At 42.6% G+C, this 26625-nt stretch overlaps 1 protein-coding gene across 1 annotated transcript in view; it reads right to left on the bottom strand.

Moving 5' to 3' along the window:
* Window positions 1-1146: 1146 nt before the first annotated feature.
* Window positions 1147-26625, bottom strand: part of AFG2A (AFG2 AAA ATPase homolog A) — a 201007-nt gene continuing 175528 nt past the window's right edge. The window contains exon 15 of the mRNA XM_062573995.1: window positions 1147-1483. Coding sequence (XP_062429979.1) covers window positions 1307-1483 — 177 coding nt within the window. The 3' untranslated portion in view covers window positions 1147-1306. The remainder of the gene's footprint in view (window positions 1484-26625) is intronic.

Consider the following 26625-nt stretch of genomic DNA (forward strand, 5'->3'; position numbering starts at 1 on the left):
AAACAAACTTTCTCAAAAAAGATCTAAAATTCTAAATAGTTCTAAATCTCTCATACACAAATACATAATTTTGTCAGGAGAAAAGGTCTTCAGAACTACCAATAAATAAAAAAGTTAAATATGTTAAAACCTGAAATCATCTTTCTTGTTGACTTGAACAGGTAACAGCACGATTTTGTTAAAAACTTTGACCTATGAATTCTTCTCCTTAGCCACAAAACATCTGGAAACACTGAATTAGCCACTGAAATTCAGGTTTTTGTCACTTTCTAATTTTTTTGTTAAAGTACACATTGGTTTTGCTTTATCTTCCCTTTTCATATCTAGAGTAAAATGCTCAGTCTTTCCACGGTGGGGAAAAATGTCAAAAATAATTTTGCTTAATGAGTTTTCTTCTTGAATGCAAGAGAAAGACTCTACAATGGTTTGCCATTGCTTCAACAGACTAAATTATGAAGAAATAAATTTAAAAAATGTGATCTCTGCATAACGTATTCCAGGGGGCTTCAAAACAGTTTCTGTAAAGAGGTTTTCTTATTCATAGGTTAGGATTCATTAGGCTTTTCGGTGGCAAGCTATAAATTACTAGTCAATATTCACACTTATTTTGAAGAAAAAAAAACAGTAAAAATCTTTCACTGAATCCTGGAAGTGGTTTCAGGTTAGCCAAGGTTTAGAGGTAGTTTGCTTTTCTGAATTACATAGGAAGCCTAGTGATGTACAATTTTTAATGTGCCTACTTTACAGTACGTGTAAAATGGAGCTGTTTAAGAGCAAAGATAAACACTTCTCTGTAATCGGTCATGACACCGTAGCTTTTTCTCAGAAAGCTGTATGTTCGGCAAGCCTGTTTGGCAGCTTTTCTGGAGATCATAAATCAAAGGACTCGGAACAATTTTCTGCAGTTTTGTAGCAAGGCCACTGCCCAGGTCCGGGAAGGTCCCTGGGATGAAACCAACGTTCGGGCACCAGAGATGAAGATGGTAACAGACACTTATTGCTACTCTATTTCGGGCCAAGAATCCACCAGAAAATTCAGAACTTGGTGATTATTTTTTCAAACAGAGCTGTACACTCAAATAATCTGACTTAAACGAGCAATTTATACCATTTAAATTGTAAAAGACAAAGCTCTGACAACTTGCATTGCACTCAGGAATTCCACACGGGCGTTTATTAGGAAGATCCGGCACTTGAGTTAACTTCAGACGCTCCATTTACAATACAAAATTCTTTAGCTTTTGCAGACTTTACAAAGGAAATTTGCTATTCATACTCTGAATGGGCATATGTATTTATTTGCCTTTCAAAGTGCATGCAGTCCACTTTGCCGCTGATAATCTGCATAAAACTGGATTAAGGAATCAGGAATTCTTGGGGTCACGATAGTCAACGCAGACCGAAAATGGTGTCCCGTTACACGCTCGGCATGTATGTCTTCCTGAAGAGCTAGAAGGGCTGCTTCTCTACAGACTGCTGCTATCTGTAAATAAACAATAAAAACAATCTTACAGATGGTACTATTACTAGAAGATCTACTAATTGAAATTAGAAAGCAAGCACAAGAACATCTACATATTGCAAATATTCACAAGAACAGAGTTTCCCCGATGTTCTTCTTAATAAATGAGGTTGGGGGCAAATAGCACTTCCAAGAAACAGGATATAGCTCAAAATCCAAACCACAGTAAAACTACATTTCACATAACAGTATGTTGCAAATCACTTTTAACTTGATAATCATATATTACCTTGTGTTAAACACCCTGCAACACGTGATAAATTAAAAACCCAATGCCCAGCAATACGTTTGCCTGTCCCCAAAGCACAGGAGCAGATATTCCCAGGCTCTGTGGGCACTCTTCTTTTTAAACTTTACGCTGGGAAAGAAGTAAAAACAATTAATTCAGAAAGGAAGGCTAGAAGGAGAGGAGTGTGTGGAAGGGGAGGAGGGTTAAGGTCTCATACCCTGAAATGTGTTTTTAAGCTCTCTGGACTTCAGACAGCGGAAACAGACTGATGCCAGTGTCATTCTAAAGACACATTACTGTGGTGAAAAGAGCTTGTGGAATGAAAAGAGATATTGTGATTTCCAGTGCAACAGGGAAAACAGTGATTGATATTGACTGCTCCCTTATATCTGTAAATGAAAGAGCCAGCTGAAACACATTTGTCCAGCTATTCAGCATATTTTCTCTGTTTGTTCACTTACTGAAAAGGGTTCCACTGCTTATGCCGTGCTAATGGTTGCCAAAGCCGTTTAGTAGCTTTTTAGAGGATTTAGCAGCATGTTTAGGAAGCTTTCACAAGAAAACATGCATGGATTTAGATGGCTTTGTCAAGTTACAACAATATTACTATTAGTTCTGTGCTGCTCTAATGAGCAGTGAAGCTAAACACTGCTGTTATGCATTTTAATGCCTTTCAGGACTTCAGAGACAGTTAACTGTGGAAGCACAGCTGAGATTTAGCGCACCAGCTTCTTAGAGAGATAAGCAATACATCATGTTAGAAAATAATGCAGATATCCATGTCATTCCATTTAGATTTTTCAGTAAGTAGATGGTGTGACTATTTTCCTAACTCTAACACAGGTATAAAGCTACTTAAAGAAAAAAATAAAAATAAAAACTCTCCTCCACCACCCTCTTCCAAAACCCAAACCTAGAAATCTTTCAAAGGGGAGAAGACTCCTAATGGAAAAACAGATGCCAAACATCCTGAATTCCAAAATTGTGCAAAGCAGGAGACCATTTTCCCTTAATAAATACTGCAGTAAGAGTGAGTTTTCCACAGTATTAAGAGGAAGGGACCTTCTCTGAGTTCACATTATTAAGAAAATCAGAACACATAATCATTCTGCTCTGCTCGCAGACAGCATCACAAACCTACTGCACCAAAATTACGAAGCGGGGCGTTACTACAGCACTAGAAAGTTCAATTGCCTGGAACATATCTACTTTTACTGGAGAAGCGGAGAAAAAGACGGTCATACTGGCAGATTCAGAAGAGAAGAAACAACATTATTAGTCTTATCTCTTCTTGTTTCACTTGTACAGTGACACATGTAGGAAGAATTTGCCCATAAGTCAGTATTTCTGATGATATTTTTATATGTTTTCTCTGCGATCCTGTCAAGAGTATCCATAGTATCAGTAATAGTGACCATGATCAACCTTCAAAGGGTTTTTTTATTCTTAAAGGCTGCAACATAAGTTCTGTGACAACTGAAAGTCAACAGACATGAGCAAGTACCAGAAAACGGGTATTTTTTACTTGTTTTCAGAGGTTTTTGAGCTGCTTTTAAGGGAAGAAGAAAGAAGTTTAAGACCTGAATTATTGTTCTTTCTTTTCCTGGCTGCACTCAGAATTTGTGTAGACTAAATCTTTCATATACTATTCAGGAATAAACAGCAGGCATTATGGCACAGTGTTAAAAATTTGGGCCCTTCTGTCTGGTCACAGAAGTCCCATGTCGTTGTTTCCATTCCTTTACTACCCCAGGAAATCAGGTTTCTCAGGTAAGAGATTCAGGAAAACAAGTTTGATTATTTTCCTGTATTCAAGTATGTAAACTTAAAAAAAAAGTCCTTACAGGTATTCTCATTAGCTAGTAAAGCTAAATCACCTGCGGAAGGCAAACACAAGTAAGATAGCCAAGGTGAAAGGAGACTGAATTCATCTGGTGAAATCTGCTGTATTATTGGTCTAAGGTCTGAGTTTTTTCAAGAGGTATTTCTTGTCCTAGTTGTACTGGGACAATTCATCCTAGATGAAGCAATAGAAGGATTTTTAAATTCATTTCTGCCTAGATTAAAAAAATATATTAATGGGGCCAAGTGAGACAAGAGAGGAAAGGAAACAGAAGGGGCTAACTGACACCAAAAGAAGAAAAACACTGGTTTTGCAGCAAGATAGCCACCCCTCCCAGGCGCAGAGGCACTCCAAAAACACAGACTGCATCTAGATCATCAGTCTTAATAGTTTGCAATACTTATCCTCAGTGAATTCGTCCAATTACTTTCTTAAATCATTTCTGGTTTTGGCCTCTGCAGCTTCCTGCAGTGAGTGCTGTGGTCTAAGCATGCACTGTATGAGAAAGCATTTGTGCTTGTCTTAAATCCCGTAATTTCAACAAGTGCCTCCTGGTTCCTGTGTTATTAGAACAGTTGTTCCCTGTTCACCTTCTCCATATCATCAGTGATTTTACAGATTTGTATCCCACCCCCTCTCAGGCGAGTCTTTGCAAGCTGAAGAGTCTGCAGCGATTCAGTCTCTGCCCCTACTTCACGCCATTTCTAGTTTGGCCACATCGTTTTTTCATTGAGTGGTCGAAGCCGTAAAAGGCATTAGGATGGAGGGAGATGAGGTGGCTTGCAATTCCTTTCCTCGCATCCTATTTGCCTTTTTCACTGCAGTTTAGCATGGAGACAATTTTTCCAGGAATTATCCACAGTGCTTCCAACATCTTTTCCTGAGTGATGATACCTAATTTAGATCTCCTTCTTGTGAATACAAAGTCTGGGTGAATTTCTTTCTCCCATGTGCCTTGCCTTCCATCTGTCAGCAGGAATATTGTCTACCTGCCTCCATAAATGAATGCTGTTAACCATCATGACCAATTTACCAGTTTTAAGACATATCTTCATTATTTTCAAATGCAAATCCAAGGCATCGCCAATTTTACTTTTCAGTATAAAAGAAGACAAAAAGTGCGGTCTTTCGGATCTCTGTGTATAGTAAAGAATAGGAATAATATCCTGTTCCTGCTCCAAAGGCAAAATTGTGGTGCAGAGTCCTGAAGGACAAGGAAGTCAATTCTTGACTGTATCTTAATATACAGAGGCTTTTGGCACTGACTGCTAAAGTAGTGATGAAGACATGTCAGAAACACCACTGATTAAACAGCAACAAACCAGGCAGCAGGTAATTAAGCAATAACTGCTGAGGTGTAGGACGTTTTGCAGAGATGAATAGCCAGCCAGGTGTTGCTGGAAACTGTTAAATCTAAGAATACACCTCGTTTAGATTATTAATACTAATATAAATTAAAGTTTAATTAAAATGATACATATTTTTCAACAGAATGAGAAAAAACTGCTGACCTAGGTATTAGTCTGATGTCTGAAATCCCTTCTTAGCATGGAAATAATTTTCAATTCATATGTTGAAAATAGATTATCACGTTTTTTGTTAACAAAAGAGTTGAACAGAAGGAATGATTTACTACCTGGGTGAGTGTTTCTAAGATCATAAACTAAACTAATTTAGAGTCTTACATCACAAGTCAAAAAAACAACTGTATCAAGTTATCCTTGGAGGAAAAGAGAGAGTAAGATTTGCTATCTGAACCGCACACACACACACACACGCTTCGACTGGTAAGCAGCAAAGCCACACGCAAGCGCACAGCTATGGTATAAATAATGAGGAGTATCAAAAAGAAACAGATTTACACCTAGTCATTCCCTCCTCCTCATCACCCCCAGCAACAATAAAATGTCCAGGGCCAGTTACTGTTCCCTGAAGCAAGAGCGTTTGGCATAACCCATCTTTCTTCCAAAACCAATGGTTACATGGGCTGATTCAACTTGGCTGATTCCCCTCCATTCTGGCATTAAGCACCAACTCTTTCCAGAGGACTCAAAGTCCTTTTCAGCTTCTTTGTATTTAAAGTGCTCTAAATAGCTTTAAAGAATCTTTTTTTTTTTTTTTTTTTTTTAAAAAAAAAAAGGCTTCTATGTTAAAGCCTTAGGTATTTTCAAGAAAGTGGTTTTGTTCGTGCAGAGTCTGCTGGGAACACCTGTGAATGTGGGGTTTAATTGGGCTGCAGCTGGGGTCGATTGTGCGCGCGGTAACTGGCAGGCGCTGGCTGCCTGCACATTGTGTTTCATTTTCCTTTTTCCTTCCTTTTTAACTCGCTCCTCCACCCCGCCAGTTAAAGCTGTAAGGGACTGTGTGTAAAGGGGATTAGGAGCCTGGAAACAGAATAGTACCCTGCGGTTTGTGAATAGTGCAAATTGTGGTGCTTCCTGGAGGAGAGCTACCTGCAAGGCCCCGTGCTCACGTGCTGCGTGCCTGCTAGGCAGTGTAAAAGGAAGATTATGTAGAGGTTGAGGGGGCAGCTTTCCCGCTCTGTTAAGGACAGATAAAAGGTTCATACATGGCGTTTTAAAAAGCCATGAATAACTCCCGGGTCAGGACATCTGTTTCTCACTCAGGCAAACTCCTACCAACGTCAGATGCTCTCTGCCACCCTTGAACCAGAAGCAGCTCTACCAAGGACAACGGAGTTGCACCAGACAAAACTGGGGAAGCTAGAAAGCTCTCAGGACCCGGGGCCCTCACCTGGTTTAGAAAAGAGGCGGGCATGGAAGCCTCCCAAAAGCGAGAACAGGAAACAAATCAGGAGTGGGAACACTGCAGGCAGAGAGACTAAATGGATGTAAGAGCAAAAGGGAGCCAAACACTGCTGCAAGGATCTCAGCTCGGTGGAGCTCCAGCAGCTCCCGAGCGCCCGTAAGGGATCTGCACGAGGCTCAGCGCAGCGGTGGGCAGCGACAGCAGCTACCCCCAGGTGCCCCCGTGCGAGGCTGTCGCCGACGCCAGCCGGCCGCCCCTGCAGCGAGCGCGGGACGTCACGTCCCCGCCGCCTCCGTCCCTCCTTCGGGCAGACGCGGCTCCTGCCGCGGCCCCTGGCACGGAGCAGCCCCTTTCACTAGCCAACTCAATTCACCAGACCACCAGAAAACTAATCCCGAAATAAGCGTTAGCTGGGCGGGCAGCAGGACCGGCGCGGGCAGGGGTGGCGAGCCCGGCCGGCACAGCCCCGCGGCAGCGGGACCCCTCTTGCCTCGGTGGCCTCCGAGGTTTTGTCCTCGCTTTCCCTGCTCCGGCATCACCGCAGGGTTTCTGACGCACAGGGCCGTCTGCTCGAACCAGCGCAGGGATCACAGCGCGACGCCCGCCGGGCCGGCAGACGTGCCCAAGGGAAGGCTTTGGTACAGGAGGTTACTTTTCAAGATAAAAATGCTACTTCAAGATGTCACAATTTATCATTTTTTCTTTAAAACAGGCTGAACTGAGATGCTTCTAAGTGGTGAGAGGTGTTCTTTTTTGATACATTTCAAAAAGGACTAAATTTAGAATTTCGCTTTTCTTTCAAACTTTCCTGTTTCATCTATAAAACAGGAAAATACGTGACAACTTTTTTCTCTTCTCTTAGAAGAGAGATTCTTATGGACTGCTACAAATTCTGTTTCTTTTAGGATAAAAAGCTTCCAACACTACGAAATAACTGATTACCCTGTGATACATTTTGAGCTAATCTTTGAAAGACGCACAATCTCTCCCATATGGGTACCTCTCAATTCCACCCAGTTCCAGGCCCCACGATCAGTTGGACTCTCTGTTTGGTCATCTGCAAATGAAAAATAATACACTCTAAACAAAATGCTAAAATATATTGGCATAATGCTTTTGGCACAGGATCCATTCATTCCTCAGACTGACATACTCTACCCATCACCGTAGCTTCTAGGCGCGTTTCCTTAATAGATGTTTGCCATTTTACAGAATCTTCCTAGCTCACAACAGCCAGGTCAGAAAAAATAAGTGTGCAAGGAACTCACAGGCCACCTAAGTGCCTCAGTGAGGCAGATACCTCCTTGATCTTTAAGTAGCTGTGTTTTAAAATGTTACTAATTTTCTCAAGTCTACTTGTGTCTATTATAGTTCTATATTCACGAACACCTGGAACAGATGAGCTGCTACGCATTTTGAAAGCATCTTCGGTAACAATATACTATAATTAAGTATCTTTTTATAAAAAGTATACTTCCTTCTTCCCTATTAATTAAAGAGACATTCAATATGAGTTGACACTGGATAGTTTATTTTACAACAGATCTGCAGTGATGTAGAGGTATCTTTGCAGCTCTCAAGCAGAAAGGACTTCTTCCCATTAGGAGAGAGGACAGGCATTGTAATTTATGTGTATCTTCTGTCTCCGATCCAGCAAACTGCGCAAACAATCTCTGCTAGCCCTAGTTTATGAGAGGTCACTGAGGAAACGTCTTTGAACAAGACCAACTCCTTTAACGACACCCGTAGGTGATGTTAGTTCAGAACAGACAGGCTCAATGCTTCTTTTAGTATTTAATCTCTGATTTGTTTATCTGTGTAGTTTTACAGAGCAATGCGTGCATGGCATGTCCAGAGCTTCCCTTCGGTGCTGCACGGGGACAGAAAGTGCCGGGCCGCCTGCCTGCGCTAGCCTGACCAGAGCCGTGCTTCCTGCTGCCGCCTTTCCACGGCGGCCACAGCTGCTCCGCGGGCCACGGCAGAGGCCGCGTCCTTCCTCCGCCCCCCGCTCCAGGCTCAGCCGGAAAGGCTGCGTGTTGCATTCGCCACGCAACTCGCCGGAGGCGGCATGGCAGCAATCCCCTCGCGGGGGAACGAGGCAGCGGCCGCCGCTGCCACCGCTGCGTGCAACTGCTCTTACAGCACCGAAAACGGAGCGCGGGTTGTGCCTGGGCAGCAGACGGCATCATCTGTACCAGTAGCTCTTATTATTCTATAAAGCTTAAACACACCCAGAGAAGAGAAGGAAAAGATGAGGTGTGCAGCCAAAACTAAGCGTATGTATCATAACCACAGCACATGATGACAGCTGAAGAGAATAAACCCGAACCTTCAGCGGTACACGCTAAGTGTCCTCGCGCATACTTCCACTCCTCCTGACATGTTCTAACAGAGAGAAATTTCAAACCCATTCGTAAGCGTTCCTTCTTCTTCTTTTCACTCTCTTAAAAATATTACTAGATGCGGTATCTTTCCAAGCAGTACATAAAACATGTAAATTCCAATTTAACTTTCGTAACTACAAGCCCAAAATGCAGCTATTTTCCAAAATGCACTATGTCGATATGGATCCCATCACTTTGGCAGAGACATGGCATAGCTACACCTTTCACAAAAGAATTCCGTAACAAAACGAGTTTTTACATGCTGGGACAAAATATTTTTAAACAGCACTCTCTGCCAACTTCAAGTTTCAGCTATATTTGTGCAACTAAAAAAAAAAAAAAATCACACACATGTTTCTATACAAGATTAAGCTGCATTTCTGGTTAACCTCAGAATTATTTCATTTTTGTATAAATATTTAATGAGAAAGTTTAACTTCTTCCCTTCAATGAGGAAAAGGAAGCCAAACCACTAGAGAAACAGTCTTTCTATACATACACAAACGTGTGTGTGTGTGTGTGTGTGTGCGTGCGTTTCAACGCACTCATTTTAATTAAAAATAATTAACAGAATGCTGTGTTCTCTCTCACAGTATGCTGTTACTACCAAGGACCTGTACACAGAGCCAATGCTATTTTGCTGAACGCTTCTAGCAAGATAGATTGAATTATGCAACCAAAAATCTAAAACTAAAAGACTTGGAGGACATCTTCAGCTATATCTATCATAAGTTTCTCTCTAGAAAAGGAAAATAAAACAAAACGACAGAATGGATTTGGCAGTTTCTACCTTATGAAACCTATCACAGTGTACGTATTAAGTAGTTGCTTTGGCTGGCTCTCTTTTCAGATTTTGAGTGAGGCAGATATGCAGCTGGGTGATACGTTGAGCATATACTGTATTTCACGCACTGAAAAATAATTCATGCCTTTGCTTCTCTCAGACCAATAATTCCTTTCTCAAATTCAACCTGGGGAAATAACAGAGGCCTCAGGCTCCTGTCAAAACAAAGCATAGAAAAACAATTCTGCAAAAGGAATTGGGAAAAGTGCCCTCCCTTTACTAAAAACGTTTCCTTTTCCCCCTGTAGCACACGGGCAGGCTAGAACTGCAACTCGTGTTGAGCAGCTTGAGCAGTATTTCCACAGCATTATATCACTACAGCCCTAAACTTCCGAATCCATCCAGCAAAAAGGAAAGCAAAAATTCCATGGGTGTTTAAACGCTCCTTTTCACCTTATCTTTCGAGCTTCCAGTACACCAAACACCATCTCTGACTTGGATCTTGTGCGGCAGGTCCAAAGTAACTGTGTTGGTAGTTACCTATGTATGAGATACCACAGTACAACACAGTAAATGCAATCAAGCACAGTTTAAAATAATGGCCAGAAAGTTTAGGAAATCTTTTGGAATCTTACTGTTTCTATCAATTCAGATAGAAAGCACACAAATCATACTGTAGTGTAAATAAAAGAGATGCAGTCTTTCCAGCTGTGTTCTAGCCTGCACGGCTATTTACACATGCGTACACGTACGGCGTTGAGGCAGGCAGCGAGAGAAGCAAGACGCTTTGGAGGCTGAATCGGGCCTTTAGACTGTGAGATGAATACTGCCCTTACCAGAAGCTCTCTTGTTTTTTATTCATTGGGTCTCAGTTCCTGGCAGTGGAGAGGTGTCTGTTACCCTGGTGGCCAGCAGCCCGCTAGAGGAACTGCAGACTCTGAGTTTATCTCTTGGAGCTTTCAGTGCTGCTTACTTGGCTCGTGTTTGCCAACAAAACCTGGAAGGAGGGCTAGAGCTTGCCTATATTGTATGGAGGCAGAACATGGCTGGGAGTACAGGTGGGCCTAGGAAGCAATGCCGGTAGCCAAAGCCAGATGACTCGTCGTGTGGTTATTACTCCTTGAGAAAGTAGCGGAAAGGCTGCTAAAGAACTTAAAGGACGCTATAGTGCAAGTTTCTAGTGTGCAAGAAAAGTTGAGAAGTAATTAGCAAGAAAAAACAATGAACGATATTAATAAGTGAAGTAAGAATAGAGATACGCCAACAATTACTTCGAGTTAAGGATTTATGTAAGGGATATATTTTAGTGGAACAGAAAATCTGTAAAATAGCAGTAAGGCAGATGTGACAGTGCAACCTGCACTTCTGTGACAGGTGCACCATCTATGTCAGTGATGCACCGGTCCCACTGCCTCTTTTACCTGGCTCCTTGATGAGCTTGTTCAAATGCTAACTAGCAGAAACCTAAGCCAGCAGGACAGAAGAGCAGTTTCTGCTGGTTTAGCACCCTTGAACGGGCTCATGCAGGGTGCAGATGAGCGCCACGGCTGGCAGGCAGGAAGACAGGCTCCGAAAGCAAGGGAGGGGACAGGACTGTGGCAGCGAAAGGGCTTATGCCACACTGGAGCCTAGAGACAAAGTGAGCCTCCACGCAAACGTTTTCACTTGTGCAACTTCTTTCACTCATCTGCCTACTCAAAAGCCAATGCAAGCTGCATCTGATTCAGAAATACTATACCTGGTATATACAGAGAGGCCTTCGCTGGGGTGGGCAGCCCTGTGAAGGGCCCTTTCAGGTGGGCAGCCCCCACGTTTCCCCTAAGGATAGCGGGTTTTTTCTTGACAACCCTGGATCTACCGGGTCTTAAGATTTGCACACATCAGAAAACAGTACTTTGAGCTATTCATTCACAGAATATTTAATAAAATTCTACCATCAGTAACAGCGTATCTGCCAACCAATTTTAGTTTCAGAAGAAGCTCTGAATGATGTGCCCTGGGTGTATCCCTGCTGTGTCTAGTGCAACTGGTCCATAGATAAGCAGACCCACTGCTTCTGGGTCTAAAATTCTAGTCAATCACTGAGTGCGTAGGGCGAGGGATTCGTAACACTGTTCTGAAGAACCCAGCTCCATCGCAAGTGGAATAACTTGTAGCTAATATAACTGGCACCTAAGAAACTAGGAGTAAACAAAAACACAGAACGGGCCAGCCTAAGGTAAAATGCAGAATCTGTGTTTTGTAAGAACTGTAAGAATCTGTAGTCAGAGCTGCCACCTATCTCCAGGGAAAACTTAGGAGTGAACAGACTAACAGGGCACATGCTTTTGCTTTGCTAACATTAAAACTTGGCATTTGAGTGCCCTGCTGCAGTCGAATAAACCGAATCCACGTCATGTTGAAAGTCACTTTAGTGTTCCAGATAACTGGATCTGCTACTCCTACGAAATTCCTCCATTCCTTCCTTTTCATGCTTACAAACTCCTCAGTTTGTGCCATGTTATTGTAAAAACCTCCTCAGTCTCTTGGGTTTCCCACCCCCTTCTTTGTTCAGGCAAGAAGGGGGCCAATTTTCAATGTTATGAAGACTTAAAAAATGGATCATCTGCATTTATCTGTTCACTGAACAAAGATGTTTTAAGTTCAAAATTTATTCTCAGCATTTTTGCAAATATACACAGGAGAAAGTAGAGAAGTTCTGCCAGGACAGCATCTGACACCATGGTAGAGCCTGGGGCCAGGGGAAGAGCAAGTGGCTCCCAAAGGAGCTGCTGCAACTGTAACACAGCCGAGGACATGACAGAGCAAGCTGAGCGCTGTCGAGGTCAAGAACTAAGTACTAAAGCAAAAAAAAAAAAACTTCAAAAGTCATTAAGAAATGTTATTATAATTAGTGACATGGCTGGTCTGTGCAGTTTCCATGCTCTTGAGCTAACAGGTCCCATGTTTGAAGGACAGTTACAAATCTGTGGTTCCCATAAAGTTACCTGTATGAACGCGCTTTTTGCTATTTCACTGATACATCTAAGACAGGAGGAGACTCCACCATGGAAAAGATTCTGCTCACCCAGCTTCCCACTCCCAGAGAAAGTGGTTGCATCAGCTCACTTTGTCCTCGCAGCTACGAGGCTGAAGGAGGAAAGAAAGATGAAGGAAACAACTATTATGGAGAGCAACAGGAGAGGCAGACACAGCCCTTGGAGGGGGAGGGCTTTGGCAGAAAGGGAAGAAGAATAGGAAGGAGAAGATGAGAAAAACACCGAGGACTGTAGGTTACACAAATCCTAGCCAGCTCCCCAACCTACAGCCTGAAGAGTAAGAACACCCGGCAGTCAGCCCACAGCACCAGCCTTTTCATTAGAAATACTCAAGTCTAGATCTTCAGAATATCTAGCATTCCTCTCTGGGGGAAGCGTGGCAGATAGGCTGGAGAAGCTTATCTGCTCCTCACGCCAGTGGTGTTACGGAAGCACTCCCCTTCACAGGGCCTGCAGTACACGTATGCCTTCTCGTGAATTTTCATAAATATTTTACTATGCTGCACTGTGCAGCCAAGTTATATAATGACTCCATAAAGCATAACTGCTCCCCTCAGGGCCTTGTATCCTCTCCAGCACACTGGGGAATCGCCTAGCAGTGCACCGCACGGCACCGCACCGCGCACAGCACAGGAACGCAGAGGAGGCTGGTAGCAACCTGCCAGCTGACCCTCAGCCGAAGCGGCAGAAAATAAAGGATGTTATTACTCGGCCAGCAACGCTGGCACCGTCTTTAGCTCCTGCTGCTCTGCCTTCCTAGTACAGATTTCTACTAGCATTGTCCCTGAGCCCCAGTCAAGAGATGAGTTCCTAAGATTTGCTCAGGAACTGCCTACATGCCCGAGAAAGGGTGAGCTTTCCATTTTCCAGTGTATTATATTTATTCATCTTACATTAGGTGCACAGACACAGTGAGTGTTTTAGCACCTGTCCAAACACTGTAAAAGATGATCCAAAGAATCAAGGCAGCACATATAGGATGCTAGCACAGAGCAAGCAGTTTGCATTTTGCAGTTTGCAAAAATAAATGCTGTTTTCTCTCTGCTTTATAACTATTCAATATTGTAAAGATCAGAAAATGTCCTTAAAATTTCCTATTTGATATCAGACTCTGACACTTTTCAGGACATCTTGAAGACTTTGTGTTATCAATGCTTTGCTTTGTATGGTGTGACAGAGTCCTAAAAGCATGAAATGTCACAAGAAAGCTGGATTTCATTGCTTAATTTTGGTTGTGTAACACCACACAGCTATTGCTTACCTCACTAGTCCAAATTTGTCAAGACGGGCACTCCAGCCTGTTTTATCAGCAAGTGAACCTAAGCGTCTACTCAGCGTGTTCACAAGCTGCATCAAAGCGTGCAAGATGTGCAGCGCGATAGCAGTTCAGAAAGCCTCTGCTCCTGCTATAAGGTGCACCCCCAACTCATCAAGTGTGGTAACGACTTACAAAACAAGCATGGTAACTTTGAAAGCCCCAGCAGTGAACGTGGCGTCAAAGCACGCTACCTCCAACACTGAAGTCTTTTTTTTCCCCCACAGAGCCATACACAGAGTGCAGCTGTAGCACCACAGGGCCCTGAAACAACGTGGGACTCTCATTCGATGTCATTAAATGCTATCTCACTAAATTAAAGCCCACAAGTAAGTCACATTGTATCCATAAGCACTTGCATGCCACAGGCCTCTCCCTTCTGATATTTTACTCAGCTGTGGATCGTTCAAAATCCCACAGAATAAATATTTCACCATTCGTACATTTTTTTTGGTGAGGGAAGGACCTTCCACCCCCTCAGCGGACACAGTTTTCAAACCACACTGCCAAATATTATATGATGTCCTTTCCAGAGTTAATTTTTAATTTCCTGACTATACTGCATGAGAAATTTTCAAATTGTCTTGGCAGTCACTTCACGGCATGTGCAGACCTAATTGCAGAAGTGAATGCAGAGTCAGCCCAAATGAAAACCTCCAGACTAACTGAAGAATTCCTGCAAAATTAGTTAGCTGGTTAAATTAAGTTCCAGAAAGCACTGCAATCCAAAAAATGATTGCAAATGAAACATAAAGGGTGCAAACCTTCCTTGCCCCAGTTTGCTGTGCAGTAAAGGGAGACAGGTGTCTTAAACATGTCACTCAAAAATTTGATGATTTTCCATTTTCATTTTTAATGCCACAATTCATAGCTCTCAGATGTGGTATATGGCTATCAATCTTGGCACCATCTTCACTATGAAAGAATTTCCCCTAGTATTCAATTTTCTTTGCTTTACCTTAAGTCACCCTAATCACGCTGACATCTACTATCGATGATTATATTAGCCCTAAAAGATCCTTAAACAAATGAAAAGGACTGACTTCCACTCCTAAAAGTTCTGCTTCCAATTTTCTAAAGGAAATTAAATAATGTATAAATCAAATGCTGGGCTCAGGCCCAGGCAGCTGAACATCGCTTTGTCCTTTCAAAGTGAAAAGGAAGTGTCTGCTACAGAAGGGACAAGCCAAGAGAAATAAAGCTTAACCTCAGCTCCATGTGAAAGTGATTTGGGATAATCGAGGGAATCTGCAAAGAGGTTAAAGCTGGGACCACATACTAACAGGAGAACTTTACATGGTGATCAAAAATATATCATGAGTTGACCTTCACCTTGGGAAGTTATGCAGCCCTTGCTTTTTGTTACACTGGAGCGGAACATGAAGGGCAGGAGAAAGAAGAGATGAGCAGGAAGTGTAAAATCTATTTATGGCAGGCATTTGTCATGTCATAGCAATCTTATCGTTTTTTCAGCGTGCAAGACTTATAAAGAAGCACTGCCTGACAACGGCACAGCAAGTCAGCTGTGCAATCAGTGCACACAGTACTTCGCAATTCTTCTTCAGCTAATACTGCAGAACTCAGATTAGTAAATCGGCCACCGAGGGAATTCTCAATTTATGTGACTACTGATGGACTGCTTGTCCCTCTCTTTAATGCAATATGTATCTGGTGGGGGGGGTAGTAAAAACATGTGAGATGTTTTTCCTGGTATTATTTTCTAAGCAAGGAAGTGCCATAATTGCCGCAAGACATTTCGTAAAACTATTGGGAACAGATATATTTCACAATACGATTTCTCTATTAACAGAAGATCTTGATCATGTTTACATGGTTTCAGCAGGAGTTTATGTGGACATTTTTGCACATAAATGAGGGGTTTGGGAATCTGAGGCCAGCACTGGACTTTAAAATTAGGTTCAGCATAACCCTATTTGCATACAACACAAGCTTTGATGGAGAGAAAAGACTTGATGTTTGGATATTGATGCTGCAATTAAGAACACACTTCTCCATTTACAAAGTCTTCCTATCCTCGTCTTTAAAGACTGCAGAGCATGTTAGAGGCAATGCTTAGACTTCAAGAAACAATAACCAGAGAAACAAAACACAGCAGAAGAACCTAATCTTTACACTTTATCAAGAAACCAATAAAATTACTTTGGGCACTGTCATTTAGCAGTTGTTTGGTTTGTCACAACACTAATTGAGTAGCTGGCAAAACAGGGACAGCCACGTTAACAGTTGCATATACATATCAATTCAACAAACATCCTGCGTAACTGTTAGAAACATGCCAGGAAACGCCTCATGGTTAGGAGAAAAAAAAAAAAAAAAAGAGTCTCCAAACAAAAACACTAACACTTTTTTTTCCCCCTTTAAAAAATAATACACTCCAGTTTTGCAGTGTTACATACTCTCTATACACTCTATTTTGCAGCGTTATTTTCAATTTAGAGTACGTAATGAGTGCTACCGTCCTTTAAATCTCAGGAAACTAAGCACACTTGATTCAGAAGAATCAGCAGGTTTACCAGATTCACAGATTTCAGACGTAGCAACAGGCATTCATATACTTTATGGCAGCTATCAAAAGATTAGAACTGGCTTCAAGAACGTTATTTTAGTAAAAACCAGGCAATTCCATCAACTGTCACGTGCTGGCAGATTCTCCTGTCCACCTTCCAGGCTCCCTCTCTCCCCGCAGACCCTGTGCTAATGAGGCATTTGCAGCTAAGGCTGTGTTTAAAAGAGCAAACCAAGCAAAGGAAGAAGAGCTTTAGTGGGACCACAGGGCTTTATACAAACACTACTAGAATAAACTCCTCTGTAAAGACCTCCAAGTTTCCCATCACTTTGTCTCTGCAGGTTACCAAATATCAATAACAAGAAGAAAAAAAAAACATAAAGAAGGATGGGAAGAAGTAGGAAGTTTTCACAGAATGTGATTGTTTGCCATTCTTGAATTTAAACAAAAGCAGACACGCAATATGTTACTCGCACATGAAAAGAGAAGGCATGCCAAAAGGGAGAGAGAGACTTCTCTCTTTTCCTTTCTCCTTGTTTCGAGGAAGCACCCCTGAATCACACAAGCATATGCCTCGAGTGCCCCGATGTCAGTACACGCAGCTGAAGTAAAGCATATGCCTAAACATAACGCAAAATGCTTATCTGTTTTTTTTTTGATTGGAAGTGTATAAATCAACGAAGAGAACATATCCAATCAATAAACATGACACGCTTAGACTTACCAGTTCTACAAAACTCTGGACTCAGTAATACCCATTATAACAACTAGAGATGGTTTCTAACGTAGATCCAACAAACTTAATTAATTTACAAAGGAGCTAAAATAGTTGCACTGGTGGCAGGAAGGAGTCACGGTTAATACCAGCGTGTCACATTTCTACAGTGCTTTACACCTTAAACATGACATTAACATCAAATAGTTAAACGAATTACGGCTAAGATATTATGCGCAAAGCACGTATCAGTAACAGTTGCATCCTGGGTTCCCAAACTCCGATGCGGTATGTATTTAACATAAAGATCTCCTACGAACTGCCTGCCTTCATTTTCACAGTCACCTGAATCGTCCTCTCCTCAGGTGTAAACAATTTGCATTTCAGATCTGAACGTGTTAATTAAATGCTTGACACAGGAGGTCTGGAGCTTCCATGAAGTTCTGCGATGCAAGCAGAGAGCAGGCAAAAAAACTTATCTCACTGCACGCTCTCCCATTCATTACAACAGTTTAGCCACTAAGACCTTCCACCTATTTTTAAACACTGATGTCTCCAGTGAAAGGAAAACATGAAGAAACACGAAGGTCTAGCGCAAGGCTACGCATTTCTGCTGAGGCCTGCTGGCTGGCGCTGCTGACGTCTGCTGCGCAGGAAGCTGTGGTTGGGAACTCGGGCAGCCTGCAGCTGCAGCTCTCCGAGCGGTTGGGAAAATGGCAAGAAACGTGGGATCTTCTGCTGGAATGCGGGAGACGCTTCCCATCTGGGACCGTGGCGAGATTAGGCAAAAATTTCGTCTGTTCCAGGCCCAAACAGGAGTCACTTGACTATCGCTTTTGTAGCGCACTGAGCGCAGGGTTGCAAGTCCTGGCTCTGCCACCGAGGCCGTTTTTCGCTCCCAGCGAGCGCTCCTGATGCCCGGGACTGCTCGCCTGCCTGGGCTCGGGCCTCCCCCGGCTGGTCCCGAACCGCACGGACACGCAGGAGCTCCCCGGATCGGCCTCCAGCTCCTTAGACCTGGTGTAACAACGCGAGGGCACGCGTGTAGTCCTTATGCACGTACTGCTCCGTGTTTACCAGATACCATCTGCCTACTGGGAGTAACAAGGCGCACAATAACCTGCAGCAGCTTTGAGGTTGTTGCCATCTGCCATAACCGTTTATTATTTTGGCACCGGATGCGGTGTCTGATGTCCTCGCTCCTCGTAACGAGGTGCGTGCCGACGAGCGAAGGAGCTCCAACGAAACGCTCAACAAGTGCCACGGCGTTTTGGAAACGGGCCCGAGGGAGGGCAGTTCTCACCGGGAATATAATCCGGTGCGAGCGCGTCTGCAGCTCGGCTTGTCAGAGCCCCCGGCGGCTCCCCGGCACCCCCTGCGCCGTGCTGGGCCCCGCGCTGCCCTTCGACACACAGGTGCCCTGGCCCCAGTAACTGCAGTGGGAATTACTCTACCGGGATTGGATTTCTTGGTAACAGGGGGGACTGGATCCTAAATTAGCAATTTATAGCTTTCATCAGGCTTATTCATCCTTAGGCCAATTTATCTTCTGGCGCAACTCCACTGCGGGTCGTGCCAGCAGCAAGTCTGGCCTAACATTTTCAAATTCATTTCTGCAGTATGATCTTTGTATGGCTTTGGGAAGACTATTTGTGTATCTTGCTATAGACCTTGCAGGAGCAAATATCAACTCTGAAGAAAGATTCTGACTGCACAACTGCTCTTTCAAGATTAAAAAAAAAAAAAAAAAAAAAAAAAGTGGCCTAGGATACAGACAAAAGATCCAGGTTGAAATATGTTTAACAAATGTGGAAAGTTAATGCCGTCCTGTACATTGCTTTGTTAGTTATTAGTATCTAAGTATTCTCCATGGTTAAAAGTATATTAGTGAGCTGGAAGACAAAGTGATCTAATCAGAAGAGATCAGCAGTAGTTTATCCTGTGGATGATTTACATGCAGCAGCCATGTGTGTTTGTTTATCATCTCTACGGCTGGTAATAAGTTTTTGACATGATGGAAAGCTGCGGTAGAAAAATGCACTCTGTTCCTCCCATTGAGTAATTAACACTCTACTTAATCTGGAAAAAAGGCACTTGAAAAATAAACAGTAATTGTCAGTGGACCATAAAGAATAGGTAACAGCTAACTCACATAGTGTAGGCCTAAAAACTGTTGTTGCAACCTCACAAGCATAAAAAGGGGATTTTGCAGCCCCCAACAACAGCATGGTAAGAGTGTGAGCGCACACATACGTCTAGCGCTACCCCAACAGAAACAGCACCTTAATGCTTTCATCTCTTCTAAAAGAGAAGCGTAAATACACATTTTCTCCTTGCAGCAGTTTTCTTTTTGTGCCACTTCAACAGCAACAGACCTTAAATACATGCAGAAGTAGTCAATGCCTACACTGTTATTTGTAGGAATCACAAATTACAGTCAGTAATATTGGAGCTAAAATATTCCCTCTCATTCACACTTTGGGCATTAAACTATTGGGCATTTACAAGTTACCTGCAGCAACACTGTTGGTTATCGTCTTCCACCTCTTATTGAGGATTAATAAAATAAGCAGTAAACGACATTTTCCAAATGTGACACTGACGGGAGAGGCAGTCAGTGTAAAGATGGTTAGACATCAAATCCCCAAATTCAGATGTGTTCAAATAATCCTCTACCTAAGAGGAGTTTGGCTGGCTGCTAGAGCCGGGAGTTGGGGGGTTTGGTGTCCTCAGCTTCCTCTGAAGTCATTCCTTTGCTTTTAGTCATTTCACCAAGACTTTGTCGACACAGGCTGTTATTCTGGAACAGCTACTGCATTTAAATTCACACCCTATCTCATTCCAGGGTAACTTCCTTACGTTAACATGCCCTTAGAAGTACAAGGAAGAGCATTCGTCTGTGGCTGCATTTAGCCCCAGGCTGAAGTCTCACGAGGTAACAGAGAATAGAGATTTGGCTTTATCTTCTAAACGGTGCTAATGTATATCACCACCCTGTGGAATGAAACCAACTTTTTCTCTCTAATCTCCCAATCATTTCCCACAGAAAGTGTGTATTTTCCCTAGCCCATGAAAGAAGGCAAGGACGTTAGGAAAATCAGAGAGAGTTAAGGGCATGGAGAGCCTCCGAGAGCTGCATCCAAGAGCAAATTTCCCAGCCTAAGATACTGGAGCTATGAAATGGCTTCGTTCAGTGGCTGAGAAACTACCATCATAGTGAAGAGGAAAAAATAATTAGGCTACAAGTACCGAGAAACTATGCTGTGGAGCCTTGGGATTGATTCCCTAGCCGGAATAAAAGGCAAGGTAAAGTAGATAAACACCGAGCAAAAAACCACTAGAGATTGAAGCTTTTCATACATTCTGAACGTCAAAGTAAGGTTTCTTCTGCCAGATACAACCTCGTGTCTTTCCCTTGTGTCCCACTCCTACTCTCCGTGCACCACGTTCAAACCTCAGGAGTTCCTGTGGGCTCTTTAACTCTATTAGAAAATGCGTTTTTGCAGTCCTCTGATCAGATCTCTAACCATATCCCACAGAGTTTATCTGCAACGTTCCCATCACCCCAGAGTAAGCCCGCACTGAGGTTAAATAGATTTCCTGACACAGGTAACAAGCACCAAGCTAGCTGTCAGAGGAGCATATTCTGCACATACACCCATGAGGCACGAATGGGTAAGTGAAGGCACACAGGAAACGACAGAAAAGGGCGACTTGTCAAAACGGAACCAGCAATTCCCCCAAACCTTTGGTTTTAGGAAAAGACTGTGCAGGCTGAAGTCTGCAAAGAGCAGAGTCAGCCTCTCCTGCAGCACTAAATGTAAATTAGCAAGTGGCACATGATTTCTGGAGATCACCAGTTTTCTCTGCACTTCCCCATCAACATTTTTTTTTTTTTTTGATAGAGATTTAATTTATTTTCTTTTTTTGGTGCCTATACCTCAGTGAGTTCTTAGGTCTATGGAGCGCATCTGTTCCACTCAGATTAATTCTTTCTTTTCTTTTCCTCTGAGAAAAAACAAGTCATAACTTTAAACCATATAAGGCTGCAGTTTTAGCTCTGCAGAATCCCTATTTACTCACTTCTTTTCTCTCCTCAATGTTTCTCTATCCAATTTACTGTTTACTTGCAGAACATATGGGAAACATGTAGGGAAAGAATGCATCCGGGTTCATGTTCAGAATAAATACTTTTTATGACTATTCCCATGACCTGCAGCAATAGACTAGATTAGTCACCCACAGCTAAGGATAATCATGCAAGCATTTAAATAAATTTTCAAAACAGAATACTTTTTAAGATACAGATCAACTAAATACTCCGCTACAGGCTGTCTAACACCTATTTCCTACAACCCTACCATTTCTGCCTGAAAAAGGAAATGCTGTTTTTCACGTGTGGAGTCCTCCCTCAAAACTACAGTGGAGGAATATAAACATATGGTTCCACGTGCAAGTGCAGCTTACAGACTACCCATGCTACCTGGCCAGCTCAATTTTCTTAATGAAAGAATAACAAAGAACTGCTGTAGGAAAAGAACTGAAAATCGATATTGATAGTGAAGCGTAAGTGCCATTTATCTACAAGTGCCAAAAAAAAAAAAAGTTTTTTTGGTTCTCTGCCCATTCTAGAAAAGCAAAAAACCTCTAATTTTCCAAAAGCAGAATTTTAAACATTTCCTTTTGAACAGAGAACCGAGAACAGAATATTGCCCAAACATAATATCTCTTTTAAACAAAAACCAATTAAACAAGGGTTTAAATTCAACCTCACCCATTATGCTTAGCAGGAAAATTGAAAGGAAATCTTGAAGCAAAGTCATTTTGAATTGAAAGACTTAAAATTTTATTTCCAGGTTGAAACATTCTGAATGCTTTTTTGACTCAAAAATTAATTTGATGATACAAATCTAAATTGATTAATCAGCTCAATTTTTCTAAATCTTCATTTTTCACCAGAAGAAAGTCTCAAGTAAAATTTATAATTGCACTTTGTTTTCTGCAAGTAATCAGACAGTTATATTTTGCACTACCTCAGTTTACCGTGGATTTCATTTTTTTTCAGCATTTAACAATCTTTCGAGCTGGAAAAAAAATTGGATGTATCCCTTCTGCTTTTGGAAATCTTCCCTACGATCTTCTAAGCGCTACTGCACGTTTGCCTGCGACTGCCAGGAGCGAAGAACGCCCTGGGCTCTCGCGGCAGCCCACCGCTGTGGCTGCCCGGCAGGCAGGAGGAGCGGGCCGTCCCCTGCAGACCACCTCATCAGCCAAACACGTGGAAATCTTCCTTCTGTTGCCATCTTTCCTTACCGTTTTCTCTTCCGGAGACGTGATTTCCCCATACGGTCCTGAGACGGTGTGCGAGGGTTTCACGATACGCTGTGAAGTCTTTCTGTCTCGCCACTACTTTGCAGCTCAGCAAGACCCTTAAGCAAACGCTCAGCTGTAAGCGTATGAGCAATTTTACTCCTGCTCAGTACAGAGGGCAAGGAGGGACTTGGCCCCATTTGTCACGCGAAGCCCGTGGTTAACAGCTCTGCCGAACTGAGGCCGCTAAGTACCCGAGTCGCCAGGCACGCACCAGCGCACGACGCCAACCACACGGCACAGAAAGTCGAGCTGTTCTTGGACTAGCAAGGGATCGGGGTCTGCCTGCTGGCCTGCTCGTTTGCCAGGTTAGGAAACGTGGTATCTGGCAAATGGTTTAACAGGACGAATTTCCCTTCAGCAGGTTTTCTTGTTGTTCTACTTGTTTGGGGGGAAGAAGGCTGAAGTGAGAAGAGCCATTACATGCTCAAAAGCAAAAACTCTCCCGTTTTCATGTATGATTACATTACTATGTATCATTTTACATAGGTAGTATGCCTGCATATGGAATCTATTTTTATCAAGGAACAGGTTTTTTTAATGAGGAAGACTGAACAATATTTATGAGTGAAAATGTTCAAACCAATGTTAATTTGCAGCAGAAGTAACAAAATATTTTAATAAAAACCAGTGAAAAGACCGGCCTTGATATCCAAGATCAGTCCTCTCTTACGTTTACACCTTGAGAATAGGCTTCAGCTTGCACGGCTTTTCAAAGCTTTGCAAACTTCCTAATCCTAAATTTAAACTCAGCCTCTATCAAAGATTTATAAGAGTAAGAACAGTGTTTCAGCTCTGCAGATTATTACAGAGACAGCTCATGATATTTCTGTTTCCTAGATCCATGGAAGTATTTTTACTCCCTCCACTTTTTTTCAGAGCTGGTGCTTTCTCTGCCTTCCTAATCCTCCCCTTACTCATTAAAAAAAAGGGGGGGGGGGAGGAAAAAGATTTAGGTAATACAATCACTTCTGTATATATGTAGTTAATTGTATTCTCAGTTGCTGAAAACTGTTTCCTCTCCCTCTCCCTGCATGCTGGGCTTAATTAAACTTTCCTTAAATGCTGTGTATGAATTAAAAGAAAAAAAACAACAAAAAACCCTCACTATTTTGAAATGAAAAAAATCGGGTGCTAAAAAGCACTGGCAGGCTAAACATTAGTACAATAAAACTGCTGGATTTTAAATGGTAAAAGTTAAGTGACTCAAAGCTCTGTGTTTTAAAAATGAGAGACTTTCTTGATAGAACACATATGGCAGGGGAGAGACACTTTCTTTCAGGAATCACCTCAAAAACAAGGATGAATTATTAGCATCAAATGCCAGCCTCAAAATAGAATCCCTCTGTTATCATAATGCAAATATTAATGCGCATTTGCTACTCCTGCCAAATGTTATCAGCGTTGTTCCGAGGTGTAAGGAACAACCTGTTCCGCACCGATTCTGACTGGGCTGCGAAGGGACTGGGTTTATCATTTTAATGCCGCTAATGCTGTTTTGCTCACCTTGAGAAACCACGGCAGGAACAAGGGTCCCGGGAGGACACTGCCAGGGTCTCTGCCTGGCTTTTCAGGAAAAGCCTGCGGAGCCCCGGGACTGCGGGACTAGCAGAGCGGCTGCCGTGCTCCCGCATGCTGGCCTGGCCATGGCTCCCACCTCCTACACCAACTTACCCTCTTTAATTACTCTTGTAAAGCCAGCAGTTTTAAGCACTTTTTTATAGGCTGAACTACTTCTGCTACACTCCTCTATTTCTTCTTTTATTAATGCATTTAATCACGGTCTCTCAGAATCTCCAGCTGACATTTTACTTGCCACAATTGTTTCTTTATACTGATTACAATTTCCTGGAAGATACATGTTTAGTTTTAATAATCCCTAGACTTTTCCCATTAACTATATTACTTTTTTTTTATTTCCTGCTTCCTTTTTTGTTTTTACGAATATAAATTTCTTCAGTACCCAGCTGTTTTGTTAAAATAGCCTCCCTGTTTAGAGCATGTTAATTCCTCCCCTCTACCTTTTTTTCTTTTTTTTCAGTTTAGCAACTTTCTAAGCTTTCTGGCTTTGTTTTTCTGACTCTCTCTTTCACCGATATGGTGTCAGAATGGCAGTAAAGCTAATACCAGCCATTTCATGTCGGCTTGATCCCACCAGAGCCAGGTACTCAAAAAAGTGTGTCCTGCGAAAGGCACAATTTACAAAAAGCTTCTGTAAGCTCTGATTTTCAATCTGCACATTGCAAAAACAGTCACGCTTGTCTATGGTACTAAATAAGACAAAGGCACTACAAAATATCCTAAATTCTAACAGCTGATCATTCCTCAGTATATACCCCAAGCACATAAGCAGGACTATCACCAGCTTTGCCGTTGCTGTCTTTTACCTAGGCTCCACTCTTGACTGAAAACCAGCTTGCAACCTCTTGAAAACCGCCTCAGTGTTGAAGACCAGCTCAAGCATTTAACCTGATTTGGCTTTGTACAGTTTTCCTTCCACATAACACGTACGCTACAGCTACAGCACGCGAAAGCACATGGGGGACCAAAGCCTCATACACCTAAGGCCATCCTCTTCCTCCTCAGTCCTCAACACGTGCCGTCACTGCTCTCTGACTGCCGTCACCACTGCCTGCTGCTGACTGGACCACGTAGCTAACTGGTCCACGCCACAGTAACTAAACAGGAAAAAATGCCGTTTCTTCTGTTCGTTAGGTGGCACGCAGATACCGCCAAATATATTCCTGACCGCCTTCAACAAGTCTTACGTAACAACGGATTTCAAATTTCAATTTCCACATGCAAGTCATGCAAGCATCCTTCCAGGCTTTCAGATACAGTTTATTTGTTACCTAATACGATGTGTCAAGTGATTTATGAAATTCACAAGAAATGAGAAACCTATTAGACAACCTAATCTATCTCCCAGCAAGTCCGGGACTGTTCCCAGTGAAATACAGCATTGGTAGAAGAGAGATTTATTACTGCACTTTCTTAAGTCTCTCCCTTACACTTTAGCAAGCTTCCTATAGTGCTCCATATGGTACTTTTAACAAGTTAAAAGCTAGATGTTTAACAAGTAGTTAAAAGTAATATAAGAAGTATAATGTGCTCGTCATCAAGATACACAGTGCTGAACACTACTGCTTATTTCCTTTAGCAGTTTATAAAAAACGATCTGAGATGGTCTGACAGCCCCCGCGTTCGCCGTAAACGCGGGCATTCGGCAGGGTCACCCGCACCGAGGGCGCAACCGCAGCGACCCGGGCAGCACGTCCGAGCGCGAGCGAGCGCGAGCCCCGCGCCGGCGTGCCGTGGCCCGCGGCCGCCCGGCGCCGACCCCATCTCCGGGAACGACCTAGCTCGGGACTGACCGACTGACACAGAGGACAGGCCTCCTCTTTGATCCAGCTGAAACGTAAGGGATTCTCTTAGTCACGGAAAAATCGTTTCGCTCCATCAAAACGTAGTCGCACCGAACAGCGCTGGTTACTTCACACATCAGCCGGTTTGAGAGGAATGGACGGAGGGGTAATGACAGGCACGCAAGTGACAGCAACAGAATACGGTGGCAAAAATGCATCTTACTTTCAAAATTAAGAGAGAGGCTTGATACTTGCTTCCTCGTATTTCTGCTGTCTAGGTAATAATATACATTAAATGAGAAGACATTTTCATCTTTAGGAATTAAACAAATTGGATTAAACAATTTGGATCGAGCAAGCTGAAACATGTATTCGATTTTAAGTGCATTAAATAATTCCATTGGTTACAGGGAATTTTTTATGAACATGAAAATCTCTGAAACCCTGGAGGGAAACAATCTAAACTTTGACTAGGGCAGAAATAAGGAAGTATTAATATTCTAGACTTTGGATGAAGTGATAAGGATGATGAAATTGAGCTGAAGAGTTAAATTCAAATTTCAAATTCTCCCAAACCTTGAACCTTGGTCAGACCCATTCCTAGTTAGCAATTAATAATTAAGATGCAATTATTTTTCCTGGTATAGCATATTTATGAGATGAATATTAAGTATGTTCATGACAGATTTCAAAATTCTAGTACTCTAAAGTCATTTCAGATATGCAAGTATGCACTGTAGCGTGTATTTTAGTTCTCTGACAGG

Source organism: Rhea pennata, chromosome 4, assembly GCF_028389875.1.
Source record: "Rhea pennata isolate bPtePen1 chromosome 4, bPtePen1.pri, whole genome shotgun sequence".
Classification (NCBI taxonomy): Eukaryota; Metazoa; Chordata; class Aves; order Rheiformes; family Rheidae; genus Rhea; species Rhea pennata.